Source organism: Oryzias melastigma, linkage group LG4 (assembly GCF_002922805.2).
Source record: "Oryzias melastigma strain HK-1 linkage group LG4, ASM292280v2, whole genome shotgun sequence".
Lineage (NCBI taxonomy): Eukaryota > Metazoa > Chordata > Actinopteri > Beloniformes > Adrianichthyidae > Oryzias > Oryzias melastigma.
The window spans coordinates 24,620,801-24,645,212 of NC_050515.1; the positions used below are offsets into that span (position 1 = coordinate 24,620,801).

Sequence of the window (24,412 nt, forward strand, 5' to 3'; positions counted from 1 at the left end):
CTTGGTGTCTTTTATTTTTGTACAAAAATGTGGTTCATTATTCTATTATCCTCCTGGGAAAAACCATCTCAAAGAATTTACTATATTCCCATCGGTATTAACAAAGTGTTGTAGGATCCCAGTGTAACTCTATGGGTAGCCAGCAACTCCTGGTGGTTCAGCTCCAGACACTTCTGTGTTTGTCGACCTCAAGTTGCCACAGGATCACTGCCATTCCCCTTTTAGCTCAACCATTAGAGTTCCGCCATCATGGGAAAATCCATGGGGCTATACCCGGGTCGTGGAATGTGAATGAGGGTGCAGATGAGGCAGGGTATTGTTCTGTCCACTGCTGGGAAAGGTGTTAAAAGAGTGGAGCGAGGTGAGCCCTCCCATGGTGCTGGGGATCATGGTTATGGTGTTTGGCGTCATGAGCGGGATGTCATCTGGCGAACGCCTCATAGCCAGGGTGTAGTCCGGTGGACAGGCAGTCCTCAGTACCACATCATGTGGGTGCAGAGAGTCACTGACGCCCCTGCAGTCTCGGTCCATGTCCGAGTGCTGCTTCATCTGCAGAGACATGATCTCCTCCTCCTGAGTGTGGGCCAGATCATTGGCTGTGCTCCGCTGGGGACTGCAGCGCCTGTGGACGTCATGTCGCCTCTTGTCCTTTTTGTAGTAGAGAGCAGCAAAGGCGAGGATGTTGAGGAAAAGCAGGGAGGCGCCCACAGCGATGGTCACGGACAGCTCAGTGGAGTAGTCTCGCTGGTCTACCAGATGAGGTTGGTTGTGGCTGTCCTGGGTCTTGGTGGGGAATGGGGTGGGGTTTGGACGCTTGGTCACCAGAACTGTGGTCTTTGGTGTGCGGTTGGTTGCTTCTGGTGGAGGGAGCTGTAGATACAGAGACAGTGGTCAAAAAGATTATTGATTAAAAAGTATGTTATACCACTACAACAACAATTTTAAAAAGGTACCATTTCATAAAGAGTTGTATTGTTTTTGTTGGCTGTTACTGTCTTTAATCATTAGCATAGTTTTACATGCCATTCCAACCATAGGGGCCATATACATTAAGATTTGTGTATGTAGGTCTAAAATGTGTGTACTCATGATGTCTTTGCAATTGGGGTTGGATTCATTATGCACCCAAAATAAAGAGCACAAAACTGTGTCCACATACAAGTAGATTGGACGTGTTCAATTATCAGGAGCTGCAGGTGATTAAGTCTGATTGAACAAGAAGTAACATGTGCAAATAATCACATTGAAATCCTGATTTTGCATGTTCTAAATTTGTGAAATATTATTCGTGAAATCAAGAGAATATAAACTGAGTCCAAGGAAGTTCTCCTATGTCTTTATATCTTTACCTCTTTCACACCAGATCAAATGAATCATAAGCTGTTTTGTGTGAAAATGTATTGAAACGCTTGGAACAGGCAAAATTGAACCCTAACAGTTGATGTAGACAACCAACAAGATTAGTCCGAGGTTTAGGGAGCAGTAAGAAGATGATGGATGGATGGATGGATGGATGGATGGATGGATGGATGGATGGATGGATGGATGGACAGTCAGTGACAGCAATGTTCATTTGATAATAAAAAGAACACTCCTTTATGGGGCTATTTTTATCTAGATATTAAAATAAATGATGATGAAACGACAAAAAAGTACCCCTAATACAATAATACTTCATATATAACTGAATATACATACAAACCTAGAAGCATTAATACTTGTGTTTTTGAGTTGTATCTTTGACATTGGACTGCATTTTTTACTTCCTGAAACAAAGTCATTATTGTTCTTGGATACATTGTGTATCATTCATTTTATTTTTATTTTTCATTTCTCTTTAATCTAGAAGCCATTTGTTTGCATTTTGGGCAAAACCAATTAAGACATAAAAAGCAGAATCAAATAAAAAACAATGCATATTTAAATAAACAGATTTAGAATTTCTAAGTCTGTGACTTTATGATATCACGACAAGTAATTGTCATTAAATGGCCATTAATAGATATGCACTTTTCATAGTAAAGAAAGTTTGTTTGTTTGTCTCTTTATCTTAAGTTGAAGGTGTAAAGATTTTTTTATAATACATCCTAAACAGTCACCCCTTAGAATAATGTGTATGTGATCAAAGGTAAATGAGAACTGACTACTACTTGTTGAATTGTGGCTTTTCATATTTGGTGAAAACTTAAATAATGTACCCTCACAATATCATGCCATGAGGTATAAGTCAACAAACAATTTAACAATGTAATGTCAATTTTTCTTAATCAGGATCCAGGACCTGTCTGTGAGTGACTGTACAGTTCTGTACAAATGTCATGAGCCAGGCTTCATGTCATTATACTGCTTAACACCCACGGAGACAAACTATTTTTCATATTTATTGAAAAGGTCAGTAGCAATACTTTAAGATTGCTGTAGCACTTTAAAATTATTTTTTCATGTAAGTGGGTGTTTTTCTACAATATTTCTCAAGTAATGTGTAAGGTAAGGTGAATATTTTAGGAGAAATGGTGGATTTTGGGTTGGAATGGGAACTCTTTATGATCAAGAATTAATATGTGGCCATTAAAAAAAAGCAATGCATTTCATATAAATAAGCCTTATATCCACCTCTATAAATGATATAAGTTTTCCTTTCTATCCACATATTATATAGATATAGATATATGCCAGCATGATATGTGAAAAACATGCGATACGCAATATCTGTATTTGAAGTTGTGATGACGGAACGACTTGCGATAAATGGACAAATAGCAAAACAAAAAGGCTAAGACATTTCCATTTTACTGTGACAGTTTTATTTAAAAGAATTTTGAGTTTTTGGCATGTTTTGCATAGTACTTGTGTTTGGAGAACATCTCCTGTCCTGAAACCAAATTATCTCTATATAACTGACGTTGGTGATGTAACGGATTACAAAACTCAAGGTTCAGATCATGTTAAGGTTTTATAGTCATGGTTGGAATCATTTTTCAGATCAGTAAAGATGGGGGAAAAAAGGAAAAATAACTACATTAAAGCTAGAAATGTATTTTTTGTTACGTTTTACAATATATATTTTAATAAAACATATATAAAGTACTTCAAAAGATAAACACACACATAAATTACATAAAAATGTGCTCATTGAGGCCTATTTATGATCTCAAGAATATTCTTATACATAAAGAAATACTCAAGATGTTCATATAAAAAATGCATCACACTGGTCTGATATACCGCGCCGATACCGCGGTAAATTTCCGGTTTATTGTGCAGGCCAAAGATATATACATACATATTAATGTATGTATATATATATATATATATATATATATATATATATATATATATATATATATATATAAATGTATGTATGTATGTATGTATATCATTTATTCAAATCCAATCATTCATTTTTTTGTGTCTTTTTTTAGTGTATATTCAAGAGTTGGTCAAAGGAACATCCTCAGAGTTCTTTGCCTCCGTCCTACTTTTACTATTAGTCCTAATTTTCCTGCTCTAATGTAACTTTATTCATTACCTGAACCGGGTGTGAAAAGCTAAAATTACTCATTGGTCACTACAGACTTTAGACTACAGAGGCCATCTTAATTAACAGCATATCATAAAAAAGTGCAGCATTCCCAGATGTGCTAAGGGGTTTGGCACTAACCTTGGTGGTGGTGGGAATGAGCTGGGTCACCTCATTGAGGCTGTGAAGATGAGGAACCAACTCCAGCCACAAGTTGACCTACAAAGCAGAAAGAAAGGACAAAATAGTTAAACTTCTACAGTGAAATAAATTCTGATTGCTGATCCTTCTGAACTGTTTGGAACAACTGCAATATCACCTATTTTGTTTTTATTATTAAACTCAGCCTTATCAAATTTAAAAGGGTTCATTAAAAAGACCAAAACAAATGTCAAATTTGATCAAAATCTTAATTAATATAATTTCCGAATCTATTGGTTGCACAGCGAAGACAACATCTGGTTTGAATGTACAAGCACTAGACGCAAACACTGAAGTGAAGACGTGGCATACTTTATTGGCACGATAGTGCTCTTTGACCCGTGGCTTCAGGCCAATGTGCAGATACAGCTGATCTTTCTGGTTGTATCGAGTCCATGCCACTTCCTCAAAACGGTTCGGCTTTGTGTGGATGAATTTGGTGTCCTGAGGGACAGGCTGGTTTGGGTCCCTGTGAAGAGAAGAATAACACAGACAAAGACATGATAAGTTGTCAGTCAGTCAGATCAACACATTCCTTCTACAAAAGTCTGTTTAAATCCCTTGGGGACAATGCTTTTGTCTGATCCAATTCTGATTCTGCAGTTACCAGTCAAAGATGATGGGATAAAAAAATTGTACAACAACGACCTCTCACTGACATTCTAAAAATATTTAAAGTTCATCCATCTTTTTTACCCGTTATATCTTCTTTGAGGTCACTGAGTTGTCAGAGCTTGTCGAGCTACTGTTGGGCGAAGGTGGGGTACATCCTGGACAGGTCACCAGCCTGTCGCAGGTCCACAATAGGGGCAATGTAGAGTCATATCTAAAGTTTTTTCGTTCTTCTTCTTATATATAGAGTAAGGTTCTTTTAAAGATCAGGTTAAGCCTATCTTTACAAACGGCATGTTGTATCCTCTTGGAATACACAAACACGCGTAGCATGCTTGCAACTAAGAAGTATTGTGTATTGCATTGTACATAAATATGCTTCAAGCATGCAGCACCATAATGGTTCAGTAAAGAATGTTTGAAAGCCCTGGTTTTGTACTGCACATGCAGCTTGTGATCCGCGCTTTGAATACTCACTTGCACTTGGACTAAGGAGAACAGAGCCAGCCGTGTGAGCTATGGAAGCCCATTCAGACTCACTGAGCGCCCCATTGTCTGAGAGACGCATGCAAAGCCAGCCAAACCTCATCAAGAACAAGCTTAACAATTCAAATGGCTGGCATAAATCTCCCAGGTACCAAGCATTTCTCGACAATTTGGGGTTATATATGTAGATCATTAGTGGCTTTTTGTTCCCCTCAGGCTCGCTGGGCAGGGTAAAGAAAAAGCCAATGTCCTCCCATTACAACTCAGAAAAACAATTATGGCCATGACTACATGCTTGCAGGCAACATGAGACAGAGGGAGAGAAAAGAATTTTAATTTTGCCCCCATCAAGAATGCCCCTCTACTCCCCGTGACCATTAATTAATATTGCATTTAAAGATTTGTGGAGGGGAACTGCAACACAAATCAATTACACTGTACATTCCATAAAACCCAACAGCATATTTCACCACTCCTGCAGTTATCATTGTAGTTTAACTTTGTGTAAACACAACTGAAATTAAACTATCAGCAGCTTTATAGATTCAGAATAGTATTTTTTTTTTTGTTTTAAAACAGCTAAACGTATTTGACAGCAATGAGTCCAAAAGATTTAAAAAAATAAAATAATAGCACAGAACATAATTTAAAATAAAATGCAAATTTCCTGAAAATAAATAAATAAAGTACTGTGTTATTTGGTTTAGGAATAATATTTTTGTTCATTTAACTCTGTATTTATGTCTTTGGAAATTATTCATTTAGATTTTTTTGTATAATAAATAAATGGAGTTCAGGGGGGAACCATATTGTCCTGGGCTGGGCTATTGCCCTTTTCTAAAGTCTTGATAATTTTTGACATCATCCAAATATGCAACATACTCTCACTGGCCACTTTATTAGCCACACCTGTCCAACAGCTTGTTAACACAAATTTTAAATCAACCAATCATATGGCAGCAACTCAATGCATTTAGGCATGTAGACATAGTCAAGGCGATCTGCTGCAGGTCAAACCGAGCATCAGAGTGAGGAAGAAAAAGGATTTAAGTGACTTAAAATGTGGCATGGTTGTTGGTATCAGACGGGCTGATCCGAGTATTTTAGAAACTGCTGGGATTTTCACCCGGGCTTATAGAGAATGATCAGAAAAAAAGAAAATATCCAATTTGTTGGTGGAAATGCCTTGATACTACAGCTGATAGAAATATAACTTAAAAATAGTAACTCAAATAACCACTGGTTACAAATAAGGTCTGCCGAATATCTCTTAACAAACAGTGCGTCCAACCTTGAGACAGACTGACTACAGCAGCAGGAGACCACAAAGGTGCCATTCCTGTCCGCTAAGAACAAGAAACTGGGGCTATAATTCACTCAAACTTAGCATAACTGGACAATAGAAGATTTGCCTGGACTGATAAATATCCATCTCTGCTGTGACGTAATAGGATCAGACTTTGGGTTCAGCAACATGAAAGAATGGATCCATCCTGGCTTGTTTCAACGGTTCAGGCTGATAGTGATGTTATGGTCTAGACCAGGGCTGTCCAAATCCAGTCCTCGAGAGCCGGTGTCCTACATGTTTTCCAACAAACCTGCCATCGAAGCTATTTATTGGCTAAACTTGATCCAGGTAATCAGCTGTAGTTGAGGCAGGATTTGTGGAAAACCAGCAGGATGCCGGCCCTCGAGGACTGGATTTGGACACCCCTAGTCAAGGGGATATTTTCTTGCCATACTTGGCACCAATTGAGCATCGTTCCACCACCACAGCCCACATGGGTATTGTTGTGTACCATGTTTATCCCTTTATAATCACATTGTACCATCTTCTGATGCTACTTCCAGCAGAATAAGTTCTGAAGCCAAAATGGGGTCCGACCCGATACTAGCAAGGTGTACCTAAAACGGCTGGGGAATGAGTTTCACTTAATACTTCTTAAATGCACGATGTTCAATGAAACTTAATTAATTTCTAATAACTTGGATCCTTTCCAGTAAAATTAGTTCTTTATAGGTTTTATCCTAGTTTATTCTTAAATTTTAAATATTCTAAGATAAATACACATAAACTTGATTCAAGTCATTCTGGAATTGCAACTTTGCACATTTTCATTACGTCTAGTATTTACTACTGGGAAAGTTTAAATAAAAAGTTTGAGTTTTAAAAAAACCAGGATGGTGTAAGAGTTTTCATAAACTCAGTTAGCTGATGCAAAAGAGTCCCATAAGTGACAGGAAATGAAGTTGAGTACCTTCCCTCACTTCTGATGTGCTTTACTGTTGTGCATAACATGTTTGGATACTAGAATATTCAAAAATCACCAACATGTCCCACCTGTCTTATGAACCCATTTGGAATATTACAGAGAGAAAATGTATTTTTCATTGATTTTGCTAATTTGCCCATTAAACCCGTTTTCAAAAATGTTGACAAGAACTGTAGCTGGCCATTATTTTTGACTTTCCTGCCTTTTGGTTTGAATTGATGACTTTTATACTATTATCTCAAAGGGACAGGAGGAACTCTGCTGGTGAATATCAGAACATGGAGAAGGGTTTGCTAAAAACAAATTGTCACACATTTTAACCTCTAATATGTAAAAAGCGTATTTCAGAGCAGTGTAGTTCTGGTGTTCACTCTCTTTGAAATACCACAACTCTTGAATCATTTGTGCAATTAATGCAATTCCAATGGATTCTGGAAGCTGAGAAAAGCAGCTTTGTGTTGACATGCAACACTTAAAAAGCCTTGCACTGACATGAAACTTTTAAAAGTAGTAAAAGGTTGCATTTTTCAACACATCACTACTGGAAGGTGAGTCTGTTGAAAAGTTACAGTAATTCAAAGAACGAGTGTTATTATTTGCTGTTAGGGACAGATCCGTTATTAAAAGGATAATTTTTCAGAACTTTTAGTCAGAAATCAAAAATGCTTCAAATTCTGGACCAATCTGTGCTCTGTAAGCTGTGTGTCTAACACTTACCCTGTCTTGGCAAAGTTGGTCCAGTAGGTCATGACCACGGCGCTGAGCATCACATCGTTCTTGGAGAAATTACATGGAAACAGTTCTGTGGGTCCAATCATTGGCAGCCCAAACACATACGGAATCTCGTCTCCATGAGCAGCATCTGCCCAGGGCGGAACCTATTGAGAAGCAGGAGAATCACAACACATCAGTACTGCCATGTATACATGACAGAGGCGATGGGCTTTATGTCTGACATTAGGAAAACCTGAGATACTTAAGTAAAAGTAAACCAATTTGACATTAAACTGCATACAAAGTGGCTTTCTAAGAACATATCAGGTGTATTTATTTATTTGATTTTATAAAGTCCACTGGTTTTTGGATGGACACTGTTAAGCATGGCGGCAGAAGTGTGGTGACGTGGGATTACAACACTGGGACTGAACACCTTAGAGTCACTGAGTCACCCATAAACTAAGACCTTTTGTCTCTTTGACCTGAAGACAGTTTTCTTATATCTCGTTCCACCAGATTATACTTTTTGGTTTTCTTATATATAGGACATACTTTTCACACTGCTGGTTACTGAAAATATTAAGGGCTCACCTGCTCTGTTTGACAGTGATGGTAGAAAGCATAAAAGTAGGTAGGGGATCCAAAACTAGAGTGCAGGTCAGCTGTGGCGACAGCTGGTGCCACCCACTGATGATCGGTGAAAAGTGCCAGAAGTGTTTTCCGGCGGGTTTCTGGGTTGTGCCTGTCTGCCCAGTCGGTATACATAAACTTGATAGTTTCTCTCAGGATGTCTTTGCCTTCTGGGTAGCCGTAGAGGTCATCAACAAAGCTGGATACAGCGTAGTCAAAGTCATTAGCCTGAACGCCGTTGTCATTGTCGACAATGAGCTCCACAAACTTAAGGCCTTCTCCTTGGTTTACTCCCAGCATTATATCATAGTTGAGAAATTCACCTGGAAAGAAACCAGACAAATGGGAATTAAATCCCAGTCCCAGAGAACAATGCTTGAAGTACCTGTACAAGGTGAACCCATACCTTGCTCCATTAGTATTTGTGGGTCATCAGGTATTACGTCTCCATCTATAACAGGTCCAAATGCAATATGGTAGCGGGCCGGCTGGATGTCTTGATCCACAAGTTCTTTAAAATGTTTTTTTTGCAGGCACGTCACAAGCTCCACAGTGTCCTCCAGGTTACACCCCACCTTACGGGCCAGCATCCGGGCGTACTTGGCGGGCTGAAAACTGACAGCCCAGCTGGAGAGGGCTGTTCCGCTTTGAGCAATGGCCCGCTGGAAGAGACCTGAAAACAACAACAACAAAAAAGACATTTACAATCTTTTAAAAACATTTCTAGTTGACATGTTTTTTACATGTTCCTAAACATCAAAAAATGAACTACATTTATAAAAGAAACAAAAAACACAGCAGCATCATCTTACTCAGCCTAAAGTAAAAAGACTGTCTGGACGTATGGATGACAACCCTTTGAATTTACAGAAGTACAGATTGTTGAAAACTGATCATGAAAGAGAAATGAATAATTGTAGTCTGTGGCCAACTGGAACTATATTTCACTGTAAATGTCACTGATTGTTTGTTCACCTTTCATCCCTAGGATCACCACAATGAATCGGCTTTCACTGATTAGCACAGGTAGTGTGGAAGATTTTTATTACAGAGACCCTTCCTGACACCACCATGTATTTTTATCTGGGGTGGGGACCAGCTAGACAGTACCATGAAGGGTCTTGCCTAAGGAACCACACTGGAGTAAGCCCATTGTGCCCACTGGGAAGCAAATCTTTGTTTCCCTAGTGCTAGCCCTACACCCAGCCAGCTGATGGATCCTGTTGCTTTACTGGAATTACATGACACAAAGTCTTTCAAATATTGGAATAGAGCTGTGAAAGAAAAAGCATGGAGTGAAATTTTCAACATTTGTAGCGCTTTGTCTTATTGCACCAAGCTTCTTCTGAACATGCACAAGTAAACAGTAGAAAATGTAAAAGAAGATTAAGTCCCTGCTTATCCAATGTGGCTAAACAAGCATTCAAGAACGCATTAGTTTGATACCAATTATGTCCAAAATTAAGACAATCATGTTAGTTCCAAACAACCAACATTGACCATGTCAGTTACATGTACAGTATTTCTACCATTCGCTGCATGGACAGCTTGACAGTGAAGCCTCCTCACTAGAGGCATGATGTTCTGAGGCAATGTGCAGTCTTTGGCATTGTTCAAGAGACTGAAAGAGCAGAAATGCTGTTCTTGGTGGAACATTCCAGATCCATGTCTCTTCATCGTACAAAAATTGATGTTCAGAGTTCTCCATCATAAATATAGTAGAACATGACAGATGTCCCCAGAACAGTCTGGGGATTTCAAATATTGGTTTAGATGTTTTTTGACTATGACCTACCTTTGGTGGAGTTGCTCCAGCGGTTGCCCTCAGAGTAGTGAGACAGAGTTAGCAGGTTCACACAGGAAGCTCCAGCACCAGAGCCGAAAACGGTGATCCGCAATGGGTCGCCCCCGAAGGCTGCTATGTTCTCACTGGTCCAACGAAGAGCCTGGATCTGGTCCAACAAGCCGTAATTCCCTTTAGAAGCCTGGTCACCAGTACTCAGGAATCCTGTGTGCAAACAGTGGAGAGGAAATGGTTTATAAACGTGTTACTAACGTTGGATAAATGGATCGTAGCATGAAAATAGATTAGTGGGAAATGTATTGTTCATCTAATAAAAACTATAGTATTCAATCCTTAAATCCAGCTGTTCCAAAATCCAACATGACTACATTGCTACATTATAAAAGAAAAGACAAAATTACGTCTAAAAAGCAGATTTCATAGTTTTAAAAACTCGTGGGATTGGCATTTTAATGTAACTTATGAATAATGATGTAAGTTGTATGTAGTGATAATCAAGTCCCTCAGTGGTGACAAAAAGTCTCAAACCTTCATGACATTCTACACTTCACAACCCCACTAAGAAGACCATCACCCCTGATCTACTGTTCATTTGATCATTTCAAGCCCAGCCGGGAGGCAGCTCGATGATCCACTTAAACTGAAGGATGAAAGCACAAAAAAACATAAGAAGCCTAAAGTGTGTCTTTGGGAGAGCATTAGATTTGAAGAGGATTCACCTGTCCAAGTTCAGAAACTTTCTACAGTTTAGATATGTTCACATCTACAGGCTCCTGTCCTCACATTTTTACTAAACCATCATTTTTTTAAACCACTGTGCAGTTGCATTGGAATATTATGCTTTTTATCTCATGTCAGTCACAATTTCTTTAACCATTGCAACAAGAAACATACGGCAGAGTTGCCAGATCTGAAATCTTAAGTAGGAGCTAAAAGAAAAGCACATAAAAAAGAAAAGCAGATCTACAAGTGGAGCTATTATCTTATAAACCATAGAAACGGTTGTGAGTGAAAATCCCAGTAGATCAGCAGTTTCTGAAATCCTCAGACCAACCATCTGACACCAACAACCAAGTCACTGAAATCACATTTCTTCCTCGTTCTGATGCTTGGTTTGCACAGCTGCAGATTGTCTTGACCATGTCTACAAATATCAGTTGAGTTTCTGCCATATGATTGGCTGATTAGAAATTTGCGTTAATGAGCTGTTGTTTGGTGTGCCGATAAAGTGGACAGCCAACCAACATAAAGATTAAAGCTATAAATGTACTTCCACACACTCAAAGTAGCTTCTGCTAAAAGAGCTAAATACCTATATGATGCTGCTGCACAGACCTCTTATATAAACCTAAATGTGTGACGTGTCAGGGCTTTGTGACCCAGCAGTACTGGATTTTACAGTCCAAAATGATCAGGAATCACATGTAAAGGGAAACTTCGCCTCATTTTTACTGTAAAAAATATGACAAACCTTACATGACATATGATGGACAACAAGCAAACAAGCAACAATTCCCTTATTTTTCTATATATATAATTAAAATGGAGTAATAGTAGTTGTGTTGTTGTATTGGCTTCCCATGAAAACATGGTTTAATGAATTGTGCTGAACTCCATTTAAAAGGGAATGAGTTATATCAACTAATTTAGAAAGCTTGTAGCAAACCACCAGGGGAAGGTAAATATTAGAATCAAGATAATCTAACACAACATTGAGAAATTAATCAAAGTAACTTTGTGAAACAGGAATCATTTATCATCTCAAACACAGTGTAGCCGAGCAGACACATCCAAGGGGGCCATTAGCCGAGTAATTAAAACCAGAAATGACCATCAATAAATAACAAAATAAATAGAGTAGAAGAGACACAAACAGGAACAGTTGTAAACCAGAAGGAGAGTCCAAAATATGAAATGATCTGGAAGGGATTTGGGTTTTTTCCCATCACTGCAGTCACATTTAAGTGCTCTTTGGTCCAGGCAGGATGACTGCTTCTCTGCTGGACACAAAAGATCACAAATGTCTCTAAGATCTGGCAAATAGTCACCCTCCATGATGGGTGAGACTGCGGCTCCACCTTTGAGCCATCCGACGACAATATGAAGGTGAACCTTCATCCAGAAATCCAGCTTTTATACCTTTTATCTCTGTCCAAGCAGAGAGGGGGCTGGATGAGGAGAAAAATGAGATTTTTTTTATGCTCTCCTTTCTAAAAGCATCTATTTTCCACAGTCATGGTCGGGGTACCATAATCTTCCCTCTGTTTTCTCCTTTTCACCATCTATCCTTTTGACTCTGGGTGTCAAGAAAGATTGAATGTGAAAGAAGAGCAGGGGAAAGCTTTGGAGGGAAAACACCCTCAGTGAAGCATGCACTCCGGCACTCGACATGTTTTATTCCAGTCACTGAATTCAAAGTGAAAACGTCCAATTCTAGGACTGACAGCCAAACAGGACATGCAAGTGGAGGGAAAAGTTTAGGACTGGACTAAGATTAATGAGCATTTAGAGAACAGAAAATCTTCAAATGTCTAAGGAGTTCAGAGAAGCAGTAACAGGACAGACAGTATCAGTTGTGTGTACACTCAAAGCTTCTCTACTATGCGACCAAGGTTTGACTCAACCCCTTCTATCTCCTACTCCTTTATGTTCCAAACAGGAAGAAGTAGTAGAGGAAGAATAACCCTTCTTCCTCTACTACCTTCTTTTAAGGTAACCTAAGCTAACCTTCTTGGTCTTGCTAGTCCTCATTTTTTCATATAGATATATTGCAGGATGCACTGACCAATCAGATGGCTCAATAAAGCATATTTGTAGTACATTTTATAGTTCTTGAGTTACAAAAACTGTGTTGAAGCGTTTTTTCAGTTAAAGACTGAGAAAGATTAATCTTTAAAGAGGCAGTGACACCAAAAGATTCAGACGTTCACAGAAAACACAAATGTAAATTTAGATTTATGTTGTAGAATATATTAACAATTCATTAGTAAAGTCTGGATTGATTCGTGTCTTCATCCTAGTCAATAATTTTTTTATTTATCTTTATGTTCTGTATGTGTTTGTATATATATATATATATATATATATATATATATATATATATATATGTGGGTGTGTATTCTGACATTTGAAATATTTGCAAAAATAAATAAAATTGTATTTGAGATACACAGTTTTTACTTAGTTTTTTTTTTATTTAAAAAAAAAAAAAAAATAATAATAATAGAGCTTATAGGACTTCTCCTAAACTGCACTCTTCTCTTCTCCTCTCCCTCCTCCCTTTGTGCTTTCTGCAGATGTCTGCTTTAAACAAACAGTGCAGCATTGCCTCCAAATGTTAGCAGAGGCTCAGCGGCGCTCCATCCATTTCTGCTCTGCTCCCACAACAGCACGCAGACAGTGGCCCGTCGAGGGCAGCTGCCTGGGGAAAATGCTGATGAGGCGCACGGTGCTTCTCACTGGATCTAATGAATATAGAGCTACAGGACGCTCACTCATTCAACCTGTATTTAAACAGCACAGGGTACGCTTGCTCAGTAATGTTTGCACTGTGGCAGTTTTAAATGTGTGTCAGCAGCAAAATGATTGCCAGGGTCTCGTGTTTCATCTTATGAAGACATTGGATGCAGGGGTGAAAGAAATATGACGCTATCATATTTTTGTCTACACACATGCGTTGTGTTGACTTAGGCCGCAACAAGTAGTCCACTCAATCGATTCTGTCGACAATTACAGTTTTCCAGTGAAAGAAGTCTGTGGTTGAATTGGGGATTAATTCACTGTGAGTACATCCGATTTATTGTTTCTGTATCTAAACTGTAAAGCTAGGCACACACAGGATATTTGACACACATTCAAGAAAATGTGTTTACCCCATGGCGTTCACACTGAGCAAGCAGGGAGGAGCTAATTTTCTAATGTTTACTAGCACATGTCCACCACCTGTAGTTGTAGGAGACTTGGTGTAAAATGTTGCAATGGTGCATAGGGGTGGGCGTATTGATCTGAGTATTGATAGTATTGATACCAAGGTGAAGTATCGTTACTTGTGTGATGAGATTGATACTTTCATTGCAGGTTTTCTTCAACACGTACCACAAAGAGCTTAATTCACTTGCAAAAATCATGCAAGCGCAACTTTGATATTTTACTTCTGCCTTTATTAATATATATAAAGATACTAGTTTGGACTAGTTGGCGGTTTCTTGTTGTTGCCAATGCTATTACACGTGTTCAATTTTTGATGTACATTCAGTTCAGATCATTGTAATTAGTTAAAATAACATTTTTTTTTTTGCAGAAATTCTCCTCTAAAAGCTTTTTCCTACAATCCTGAACACTTTTGTGTTAGGGTAAGTTGTATAATTTCCAGCCGGTATTGTCAGGTGCTACCTTGTCTGCAGCCAGGTCCCTCTCAAAATGGATTACTATTAACTGAGAGAGAGTGGCCTTGTTTTATCTTTATTATAAAAACAAACACAGACATTGTCAGGGTCGTTACTGTGTCTGGTTTGAACAGTAAAAGCCAAATCCATATATTATTAAAGAGTCTATGTCCCTGATTGGTCAAAGTTAGTTTAACAGACAATGTGTGTTGAAAGGCCTTTTGTATTTAGAGCCTGAAAAGGGTCGTAAAATCTTGCGTTGCTACACATGAATGTGAGAGTTTTGAATGTGTCAGCCCAAGCCATGTGTCTACAAACGTTTATTTAGACTTCGCTGGAAGTGACCACTTGAACACATGTTGCAGACAGCGGTGTAAATGTAGCTTCAGACTGCAGCTGTTCAGTTAGATTTGCAAAAGGAAAGATGTTTGATGTTGAGGATTATCTGAATGGTAGGAGGATTCCACGACTACTGAAACAAACCACCAAAGTAGATTATCCAACAGCAGAAACAAACCTTGACTCAAAGCTGACAGGAACTAGAAAAAGCAACATGGAGCTCTGATGAAGACACACAGTGTTGGTCTGTCAGGTATGATCAGGCATCTATGTTTACCCGGTTTTCTTTGGTGCAGCAGCATGCAGCCTCAGTTTAAAGATGCTGGAGCGCTTCGGTGCCTTTGAAGTTTTTATCGTAGCACTGTTTATTTCAGGGGACAGCACAAAGTAATAAAATAAAGCTCAACGGGAATCTGGCCCCGTCCTTGATGTTGTCCTTGAAGCGATTGAGAGGGTATGGTTTCTGAGATCGAAAGCATTTTATCCTCAAGTTTGGAAAACATGTCATATTTTACAAACTGGGAAAATAGCGGCTGAAATGCTTTAAGAATCGTCGGGAAGACAAACAATAGAAGAAGGAGACAAATGAAATACAATTAGTGGTTTTCATTGAACAGGAACATTAAAAACTAAATAAAAACTAGTTACGCATTAATGAAGCCTCATGAAGCTTTGAGGCTTTCAATTTCAATCTAAAAAGATTATTTTGGCTTTAAAAAAGTGAAGATTTCTGAAATACTGTATTCAAACATGAAAACTAAGAAACAACCAAAGTAATCTTCAGCTTTACTAATTACAAAACATGTAAGCCGTTGAAGTGTAAGGTTATTAAAATACTCAGAAACTAAAGCAGACAGTCTCCTCAGTGTCAAAATTGTCTAATTAAACCAAAAGGTGGATCTGAAAACCAGAATTTGAAGAGAAAAATGTTGCTTTAGGTTGACTAAACACAAAAATCATCAGCAGACATCCTTTTGGCTGCAGCCTTGAAATAAATGCTGCCTGATTGAACATAAAAATAATTAGTTTTTTGCTCACCACAACGTCTTAGCCAAAAAAATATAAATAAATAAATAAATAAAAAACTGCCAAAATTAAAAACTACACAGCCAAAATAGGAGAAACAAACAAGTTATGAAACAAATTTAACATTGTGCTTGTTCCAAGATGTTGCGGGGTACCTGTTAAAGTGTCCAAGATTGTCACTGATTAAAATCTGCACAAACGGAAGACTACATTTGACTTCAGTTCAACATTATATCAACATTGCTTGTGTAAAGAAACGGCTGAGCGACCTCACCCTCTCATGTTCCAAATAGGAAGAACCTGCTGGATCCAAAAAGCAAAATCCCATAGACTTCTATTGAGACATAAACAGCTCTTACTTTCGTCCCCTTGGTTAGAATAACCATTCTTGCTCTGATACTTTTTTTCTTACAATTATCTTTTTTTTTAAATGATATATTTTCTGTCACTCAAGTTATAAATTTGCCAATCAGATTCCTTGATAAAAGCAAATGGTGCCTAATAGCATTGTAGATTCAACAAAATATCAGATCGACAGATTCTCCTGATTTCAAGTGGTAGGGGTTTGGACTTTCATCAAACTCATTCCTGCTTGGCAAGAGTGGTTGCCATAGAAACAACGACTCCATCCCCTTGACTTTTTTCTTGGAGCCATTTTCTATGGATGACATCACATTCACTTCAGTCCAACTCATTCTGACACCCAAGTCGTCACGTATTGACCTTTGGTAAAGGACCCCTCCGCGTCACTTTTTGATGTTTGGGTGTTCCCAAGTTGTTTTTTTCAATGTATTGGCTGGTCCCATAACCTCATGGGTCCCCTACCAACACAAACCAGAACTACTCCAGTACCGCGATGCATAGCGCACTGGTACCCACACCAGGTACTGGTACTCTAACCAGGCAGACACCGGACCAGATGCAGTATTGGACCCAAATCAGTACCAGACACAGTACCAGGACTTGGTACCCTAACCTTAACCAGTACCGAGTTAAGGTTAGGGTACCAATACTGGGTTATGGTTAGGGAAACCATTACTTACTTAGGGTGCCAGTACTAGATGCGTCCTGAGTACCAGTGTGCATCCAGCACTTCATCTCAATGGTCGCAGACTCTTGATTTTAGGAACAGCCAACACGTAAAAAATGAAAAAGTTGGGGACCCCCAGAACATCAAAAAGAAACCAAATTTTAATATATGACGACTTGGGATGACAATGTGTTGTTCAGTCACGTTCTTATAGGTGTTCAATGCATGTACCTATAGACTAACACAACCGTGTAATGCCAAATACAAAACTGGACTGTGGGATTCTGGGAAAAACCCTTTGCTTTGATATTATTCGCACTTAAACTTGAAAATCTTGAATGTTTTATCGACTGCTTTTATACAGTCTTAGCTCATCTGGGTCAAATCTCCTGTAATACTTCAGAAGCTAGAGTACAATAAAAAAATAAAATAAAAGAATAAACTGTTTATTTTTGACCTGAGTCAGACAGACGCTCACATTCAGGAAGTATTTTCTCCAACACCCAGAAATGTGAAGTGAGAAGGTGAAACCTGTGATATATTTTAGCTTTGTTATTCACTAACTTATTCAGTTTCAAGGACAGGTGCACATGTGAGCTTCTCTGCATTTGCATATAAAAGGCACAACTTATCTTCAGTGAGGAAAATGACAGCACAAAAGCTAAAGCTCCATCAAAACAATGCAGCCAGGAGAGAAAGAGATAAAGGCCCAGGCACAGACTTACAGAGGCAGGGCTGCTGTGTTTGTGAGTCTGTGTGTGTTTGTGTGTGCGTGTCTTTGTGGACACCACTTGTCCAAGGGGTCATTATTCAGGCACAGGGATACTTCAAGAAAGCACACAAGTGGTAATCGCGATGGTTGCCATGATCCAAAAGAAACCAGCACATCCGATAATTCTAGTTACTCCTATAAATATTGTAGAGTTAAAGTTTCCATTCATCAGTCAACAATCTCCTTCTGTCCTGCTATGATAATGTTTATCTTCTTTCTCTATTTATGAATCGAGAAAATAAATAAATAAAAGCTCCAGTTTTCAGTCGGCCTCTCTCTCTGCTGCTTGTACAAATCAAATTACGGTGTCAACTTCAAAAATGAAAAGAGCCGCTGCTCATATGTCTTGTTCTGCACAAACACAAACACGTGTTAATTTGTGTTGCTGCCCGAACAGATTTGCCCGCAGGACAAGCTGGTATGGATTACCTCCTTCTGCCGGGTTGAAGGCGAAGAGGGAGTGGGGAGGATTTCCGTGTGGGTGTGGAAGTGATTAAACTGCTACTCAAGCCACTGCGGCTCTGCAGAGTGAATACATAATTGGCTTGCAATTAGGAAAATGTACAAGATGATTAGGCCTCGACTTCTACCATACGATGTTTCTTTAAACCCCCCTCCCCCTAAAAAAAAAAAATGACACTGGAAGGCCAAAAAGTGAGAAAATACAAAACGAACACGACAGAAAACCAGGCGACATGACAGGAAGCACAATTCTTTAAGAGATAAATACAAAGAGCACGACTGCACTTTGGGTTTTTATTGACAATAGAAAAATAAGGTGAAAGCAAAGAAAAGAAAAAGAGGAAAACTTTAGAAAAAAGATCAAGGTTAAAAACGTAACCATGTACGGCCAATTCTGCTGACCTTCTCAATCAATGTCCCCCATAACTATGTCTATGCAAATTTTAGATCACAAGTAGATTTTTGGTTACATTGTATATGCCATTCCTGACCCATCCTGGGTTAATTCTGTAAACTACCTGGGCTACAGATCATCTCGAGACGTTACACCTGCACCCTCTTGGACATAGTGCAAGTAGAGCCAAGGACCCACACAGGATAACCTGGGATTCCAACCCTGATTTATCAAGTGCCAGTTAACCAACTGAGCTACTTTTAATCTACCTTCTCTATAATGGACTTATTTTTTTACAAAGATGGAAAACTGTGAAAATCTGAGAAAAGTGTATAAAGTGTGTAGTAAGGAGTTTTACTGCCTGAAAACATCTATAATCCTACTTTGCTAATTTCACCATTTTTAGTGTTTCTTCGTTTCACAAAACAAAGGAAAAATGTAAGTGTAAATTTTAGAAATGTTGAAAAAAAAACACAATTTAGCGATTATTCAATTTCCATTAAATCATATTTATGCGAATAAACACAAACCAACTCATGGAATAAGTAACTCAAATAAACAGCGACAGATGTGAGCAATACTGAGATTTACAGCAGATATACTCATATTTCTGCCACGACACTAGCACTCATCATCATCTATCAAAGGAGACATCGGGGTCTTAATCAGGCTATGGAGCGATTTTGGGAAATCATTGTTGGAGATTTTAGAGAGGAGCAGTGGATCCAACATTTACTCATGACAACTTTTGATGAGCCGTGTGATGCTGTGGAACCTCTTGTGCTGCCCAATGGTATCCTGCAGGTCATGTGACTCATTTAATGGGGGAAAAAAGTGTTTCCATTGCAGTTTTGCGTAATATTTCAATTTCAATATGCCCTAAAATCCACCTCCTTCAAGGGCAAAAACTTTATTTTGATAAATGTTTTCTTCTTTTTAGATTGACATGTTTCCATCAGGCGCATTTATTATTATTGCAAATCAAATTTGCGTGATTTCATAGTAAAACAAATCCTTAAATAATTAAATAATAATAGGAATAAATAAATAATGAAATAAGTTAATGAACATAGGGGAAATAGTTATGTGTAGTGCTAATACTTGATACACTTTTGCAATCTATTTTTTTAAATATGTAGAGAAAAACTAAAAATCTCGATTAGGCAAGTATCTAAATAAAAAAACAAACATAAGTCTAGTTGGATCTGAAGAAGATTTAATCTACCCCTAATAAACCATATTGCATTGGTTGTTAATTAATCAATATAATGTCTGAAGCTATAGCCAATTATGGAAGCAAATCACATCTGTAAATCTATTTTTTTATTACTATGCATTTATTCATGGCCCTGTTTGGTCTACTGATGTTGCTAAAATGATGGCTGTTATTCCTGCAGTATCTGGCCTCATAGCTAAGTTTGCAGACATTGTGGTGTCAAAACAGAGCTAATCAATTTAATCCAGACACTCTCCCTCCATCTGTCAAGCCAAGCAGAAAAGAACCAATCTAAAGCATCTGCAAGTAGTTTTTATTAGTTTGAGACTCGGGGAAATAACAGCTCAGGGCTGCCAAAACACAAGGGTGTCAGGAATAAATAATGCAGTATCCAGAAGTTCAACATGATGAGTTTCATTAAACGTTACCAGATTTCAGTTAGTGGGATTGTCTCTTTTCAGTCAATTAAAGAACAGCAGACACATGTCATGTAAAACTGATCTGGAGGAGCGCTCGGCTCGCCTCGGCTCGGCTCGGATGCATGACTGCCTTTGTGTTGCTCAGGTTGGTATCACTAACACCTACAACAAATCCATTATCATTCAGGAAATCTATTTAATTCAAATCCAACACAAAGGGGAAAAAAAGGTGCAAACATGGAAACACTCTGGTTTAATGCATACTTTTACAAGGGTTTATCAAAAGGCTTATTTTCAGTGAAATAGGGAGCAGAGGGGAACAGGTTTAATCCCTTCAAAGCATCGATGAGGAGGTGCAAAGTCGGATTTTAGAGACCTCAATTTCAATTTCAACACTTAGAAAATAAAGGTTTTGTAAGAATATAATGTCACTACGAAACGTGGAAAACAAAAGACGATTAAAAAAAAGAAAAAGAAGCTAAAAATGTTGTTTTTATCTGTTTGCAATGACAACATATTAAAAAAAAAACAGGTGTGCTGGAAAGACAAAGGGGAGAAGCTGAAGAGGATAAGAAAAGAAAGATGGTTTGTGTTGGCCTGTTTGTGTCTTTGCATACATGCATGTTTTGAGGCCTGATGTGAATTGGTAAGCAGCTTCTTCTCTGCACAAAAACATTATTAGCATAGTGGGAGAGGAGAGGAGCACCCCCCTAGAAAGAGACAGAGGATGGGAACACAGTAACACATCCAAAAGGGCAAAGTAAGACATTCAGAGAACGGGAAGGGGGAACGGAGAGGTAGAAGAGGTGGATGATGAGAGAGCAGTGGATGCTGGGAGAGGCAAAAACTAAATATATATATATATATGGAAAAGATGAACGAAGGGACCTTTCAGATTGAAATAAGGCATTTCAGGAAAAGACGGGGGAATCACAGCTAGCTCAGATGAAATCTATATCCTGCACATGGAGAATGAAATAAGGATGAAGGAATGTGTCCACACTGACAGAAAATGTCTGAGCAAGAATCCAAATGTGCGAACATTTTTGCTTTTATATGGCTTCTTTTATCCACACCTACAAGTTTAAATCCCACTCCAATCAACTAAGTTATTTATAAAAAAAGATTGAAATGTTCGGTTTTAATTATCGGTACAAAAACCTCAATACCACAGCCTGGGTCTTATTTTGTGATAATCAGAGTTATTTTGCTTATAAAACCGGACCAAATTTAACCATTTCATGGTCATTTTACTGCATTTGCTAAAATGTGACTCATTGTTTACTGACATGCCTAATATGGCGTCGCTCTTTACATATCTTGGACAATGGCAACAGGCTAGCTTAGCATCTCTAGCAATAGAACCCATTGATTGGAGCCATCCAGCCGTACAGTTTTGATGCTAGCTTGGACAGGAAAAACAAACACATCAAAATATAGCAGAGCTTGTGGTCCGCCAATCCTAGTATCTAAGTCACAGCTACAGACGTTTTCCAGCCATTTGTCGTCTGCTCAGGATTTACAACAATTTGAATAAAGAAATACTCTAATTTTTTTCTCATCACCTGTATTATGCTACAACTTGTTGAAAACACCAAATCTTAATTTTCAGTCTTTAAAGAACAAAATCATGAGAACCATCCCAGGGAGGGATGCTCTTTATCTGCTTCATTACATCTCCAAATACTTTTTTTATCTTTACTTTTTTGTATTGCATTTACTTATTGGTGCCTTTTCCAAAATGTCTTGCCTTGTTTTTCCCCGATGTAAAGAAAATTGCTTCAATTGAAGTTAGCTTATGCATCACAGTAGAATGAGCTGTTTCTTTGGTTCTTCTAAAATCAACAGTTGTCAGACATCACCCAATTTCTGACTCTGGAATCTCATTTGTCTTTAGCAAAAATTCCGCTACTGTTGTTGTGCAAGAATAAGGCTACATAATCTCTGTGCGACTCTTTCCGTTACGTATGACAGGATAATTAGGAAAGACGTCCCATTTGACCTTTTGGATGCAGATTTTGGATCCCGGCCTTGTAAATACCAAATGGCTTTCACTAACCACAGCTTTGTCAGTATAATTTTCTGCAATAATTTATTAGTAGTAGTTAGTTAATTAGTTAGTAGTGGCAAAGCTATAGCATTTCATTGGGGGTAGAAGACTCTGGAAGGGTGGCCAATGAGAACAGCAGTGTGCAAGGCCATTAAAATAGGAATTTCAGGTGTATTTATTCCCTAAAGAAGTAAGTATTGATGATTTATAATTTTTTGTCAATAACGATTTTAAGCTAAACTCAAAAGCTGGGGGACAAATGGGGGGCACTCCCTTGTTCCCCCCTTAGATCCGCCTCTATTTATAAGCGACGTTGGATAACAAACATAACTTGCATGTTTTTGTTTTTGTTTTTTTTTTTATTCCCTTAATGATTGAATATTTGACTCCACCTTGGTATAAGAATATGGTCTCAGCGTTAAAACTGCAGCGGTGGAGCAGATGTAAAGCAAGCAGGAAAAAGAAAAATGGATAAATTATAAGACTGCTATCTTCCCATCCATATCAAACAAAGCTGCATGAAACCCCGGCTCTCCTCTTCCTGCTGAAATCTCCTGTTCTGTGTCTCAATCTTTCAGCCTCGGTGTGGTAATGAGGCCCCGGCCGCCCAGGAGGTGATGTCGCCGCGCGGCTGCCCGTCGCCTTCAGTCAAACACCGGCTGGCTGGAAATGTCAGCCCGCCCCGCGCACTCTTTCACCTCGCCGCACGCACGTGCACATACGTAGACGCGTCGCTCTCATCCCTCAAAGGTTTTTCAAACTTCATTTGCGTTTTCACACTAGGAGCCACACTTTGATACAAATCTTTGGGAAGAAAAAGCGAATAAAAAAAGTTCAACGTCTACCATCTCACCTCGCTGAACTCTTGTGGAGTAAATACCTGCAGCAGCCGCTCACTCCCACCTTACTCCACATCGCCTGATTGGTGGCTGGAGTAAAGGTTACATACCCAGATGGAACACTTTGCTCTTTTCTGTCTTCTTCTTTTTGCCAATTTGGGTGAGTCTGAGGTCTGAGTAAAGGTTAGCGTTGCTGAGGCACATCTCTGTGGCTGTTTTGTCATCTTTTTGGCCTTTACCTTTTCTAACCTCACTAGTGGCCCTTCGGGCCTTTTTTTTTTTCTATTCCCCAGGGACCAAGTCCTACCATTATGTCAGAGAGCACTGTTTATAGTCACAAATCACAGGGTGTTCTTTGGCACTAGCGGCTTAATGCTCCTATTGGCAAGCGTAACAAACATTACAGTCCACTGTTTATCTGTCCAGAGGATGTAAAGAAAAGGAGAAACAAATGATTTTCTGGAAGTGACCTTTGGTTTTTATGTTTTCCCTCTTTCATTTTCTTGCTGGTTTGTGGCAGTAAGGAGTTCAACTTTAGCTGATAATGATTCAGCTATGAGTTGTAAACGTGAATTTAGCTTGCTATTACGCTCATTTGTGCAACCACTTCCAATCCAGCAGTGGCCTTGTGGTAGAGTGTCCGCCACGAGACTGGAAGGTCGTGAATTCAAATCCCAGCCGAGTCACACCAAAGACTCCAAAAATGGGACCTAGTGCCCCCCTGCTTGATACTTAACATTAAAGGGACGGATTGGGGGGTTGAACCACCAAATGGTTCCCAAGAACGGCTGTCTACATCTCACCACTCCACCAGGAGTTGGGTCAAATGCAGAGAACAAACTTCGCACACCTAGGTGCGTGACAGCTGTTAGGGCTTTAGCTTTAACTCTTTTAGAAAAGGAAGTTAGTCACAAGAAAAATCAAAAATGGCGGCCATTTTCAAGAATGGCCGCCCTACACTCAATTTTTATAAAATATCCAATGACTATTTAGCCAGTCTTAATAATATGGGCTGTTCGTCCACAATTTTTTTTTAAACTTAAGGGGTACGTACAAAATACTAATGTATATTTTTATAATCTTGAATATTCTGGTGTCTAACATGCATTCCCAAAAGACAGGTAAGCTACATGGATGCCATATTACTACTTGTCCTACAAAATGCAAAATTATTTTAACCCTTTAACTACCCTAAAAAGAAAAAAAAAATTTCCTGCTGCTTATTGCCCCCTAAAGG

General features: G+C 38.7%; 1 protein-coding gene across 1 annotated transcript in view; it reads right to left on the bottom strand.

Annotated features, from left to right (window-relative positions):
* Window positions 1-267: 267 nt before the first annotated feature.
* Window positions 268-24,412, bottom strand: part of nlgn1 (neuroligin 1) — a 385,517-nt gene continuing 361,372 nt past the window's right edge. Inside the window, exons 5-11 of the mRNA XM_036211636.1 lie at window positions 10,235-10,447; window positions 8,846-9,112; window positions 8,401-8,762; window positions 7,810-7,970; window positions 4,034-4,190; window positions 3,662-3,739; window positions 268-870 (exon numbers count right to left, since the gene is read on the bottom strand). Of these exons, the coding sequence (XP_036067529.1) occupies window positions 268-870; window positions 3,662-3,739; window positions 4,034-4,190; window positions 7,810-7,970; window positions 8,401-8,762; window positions 8,846-9,112; window positions 10,235-10,447 (1,841 nt within the window). The remainder of the gene's footprint in view (window positions 871-3,661; window positions 3,740-4,033; window positions 4,191-7,809; window positions 7,971-8,400; window positions 8,763-8,845; window positions 9,113-10,234; window positions 10,448-24,412) is intronic.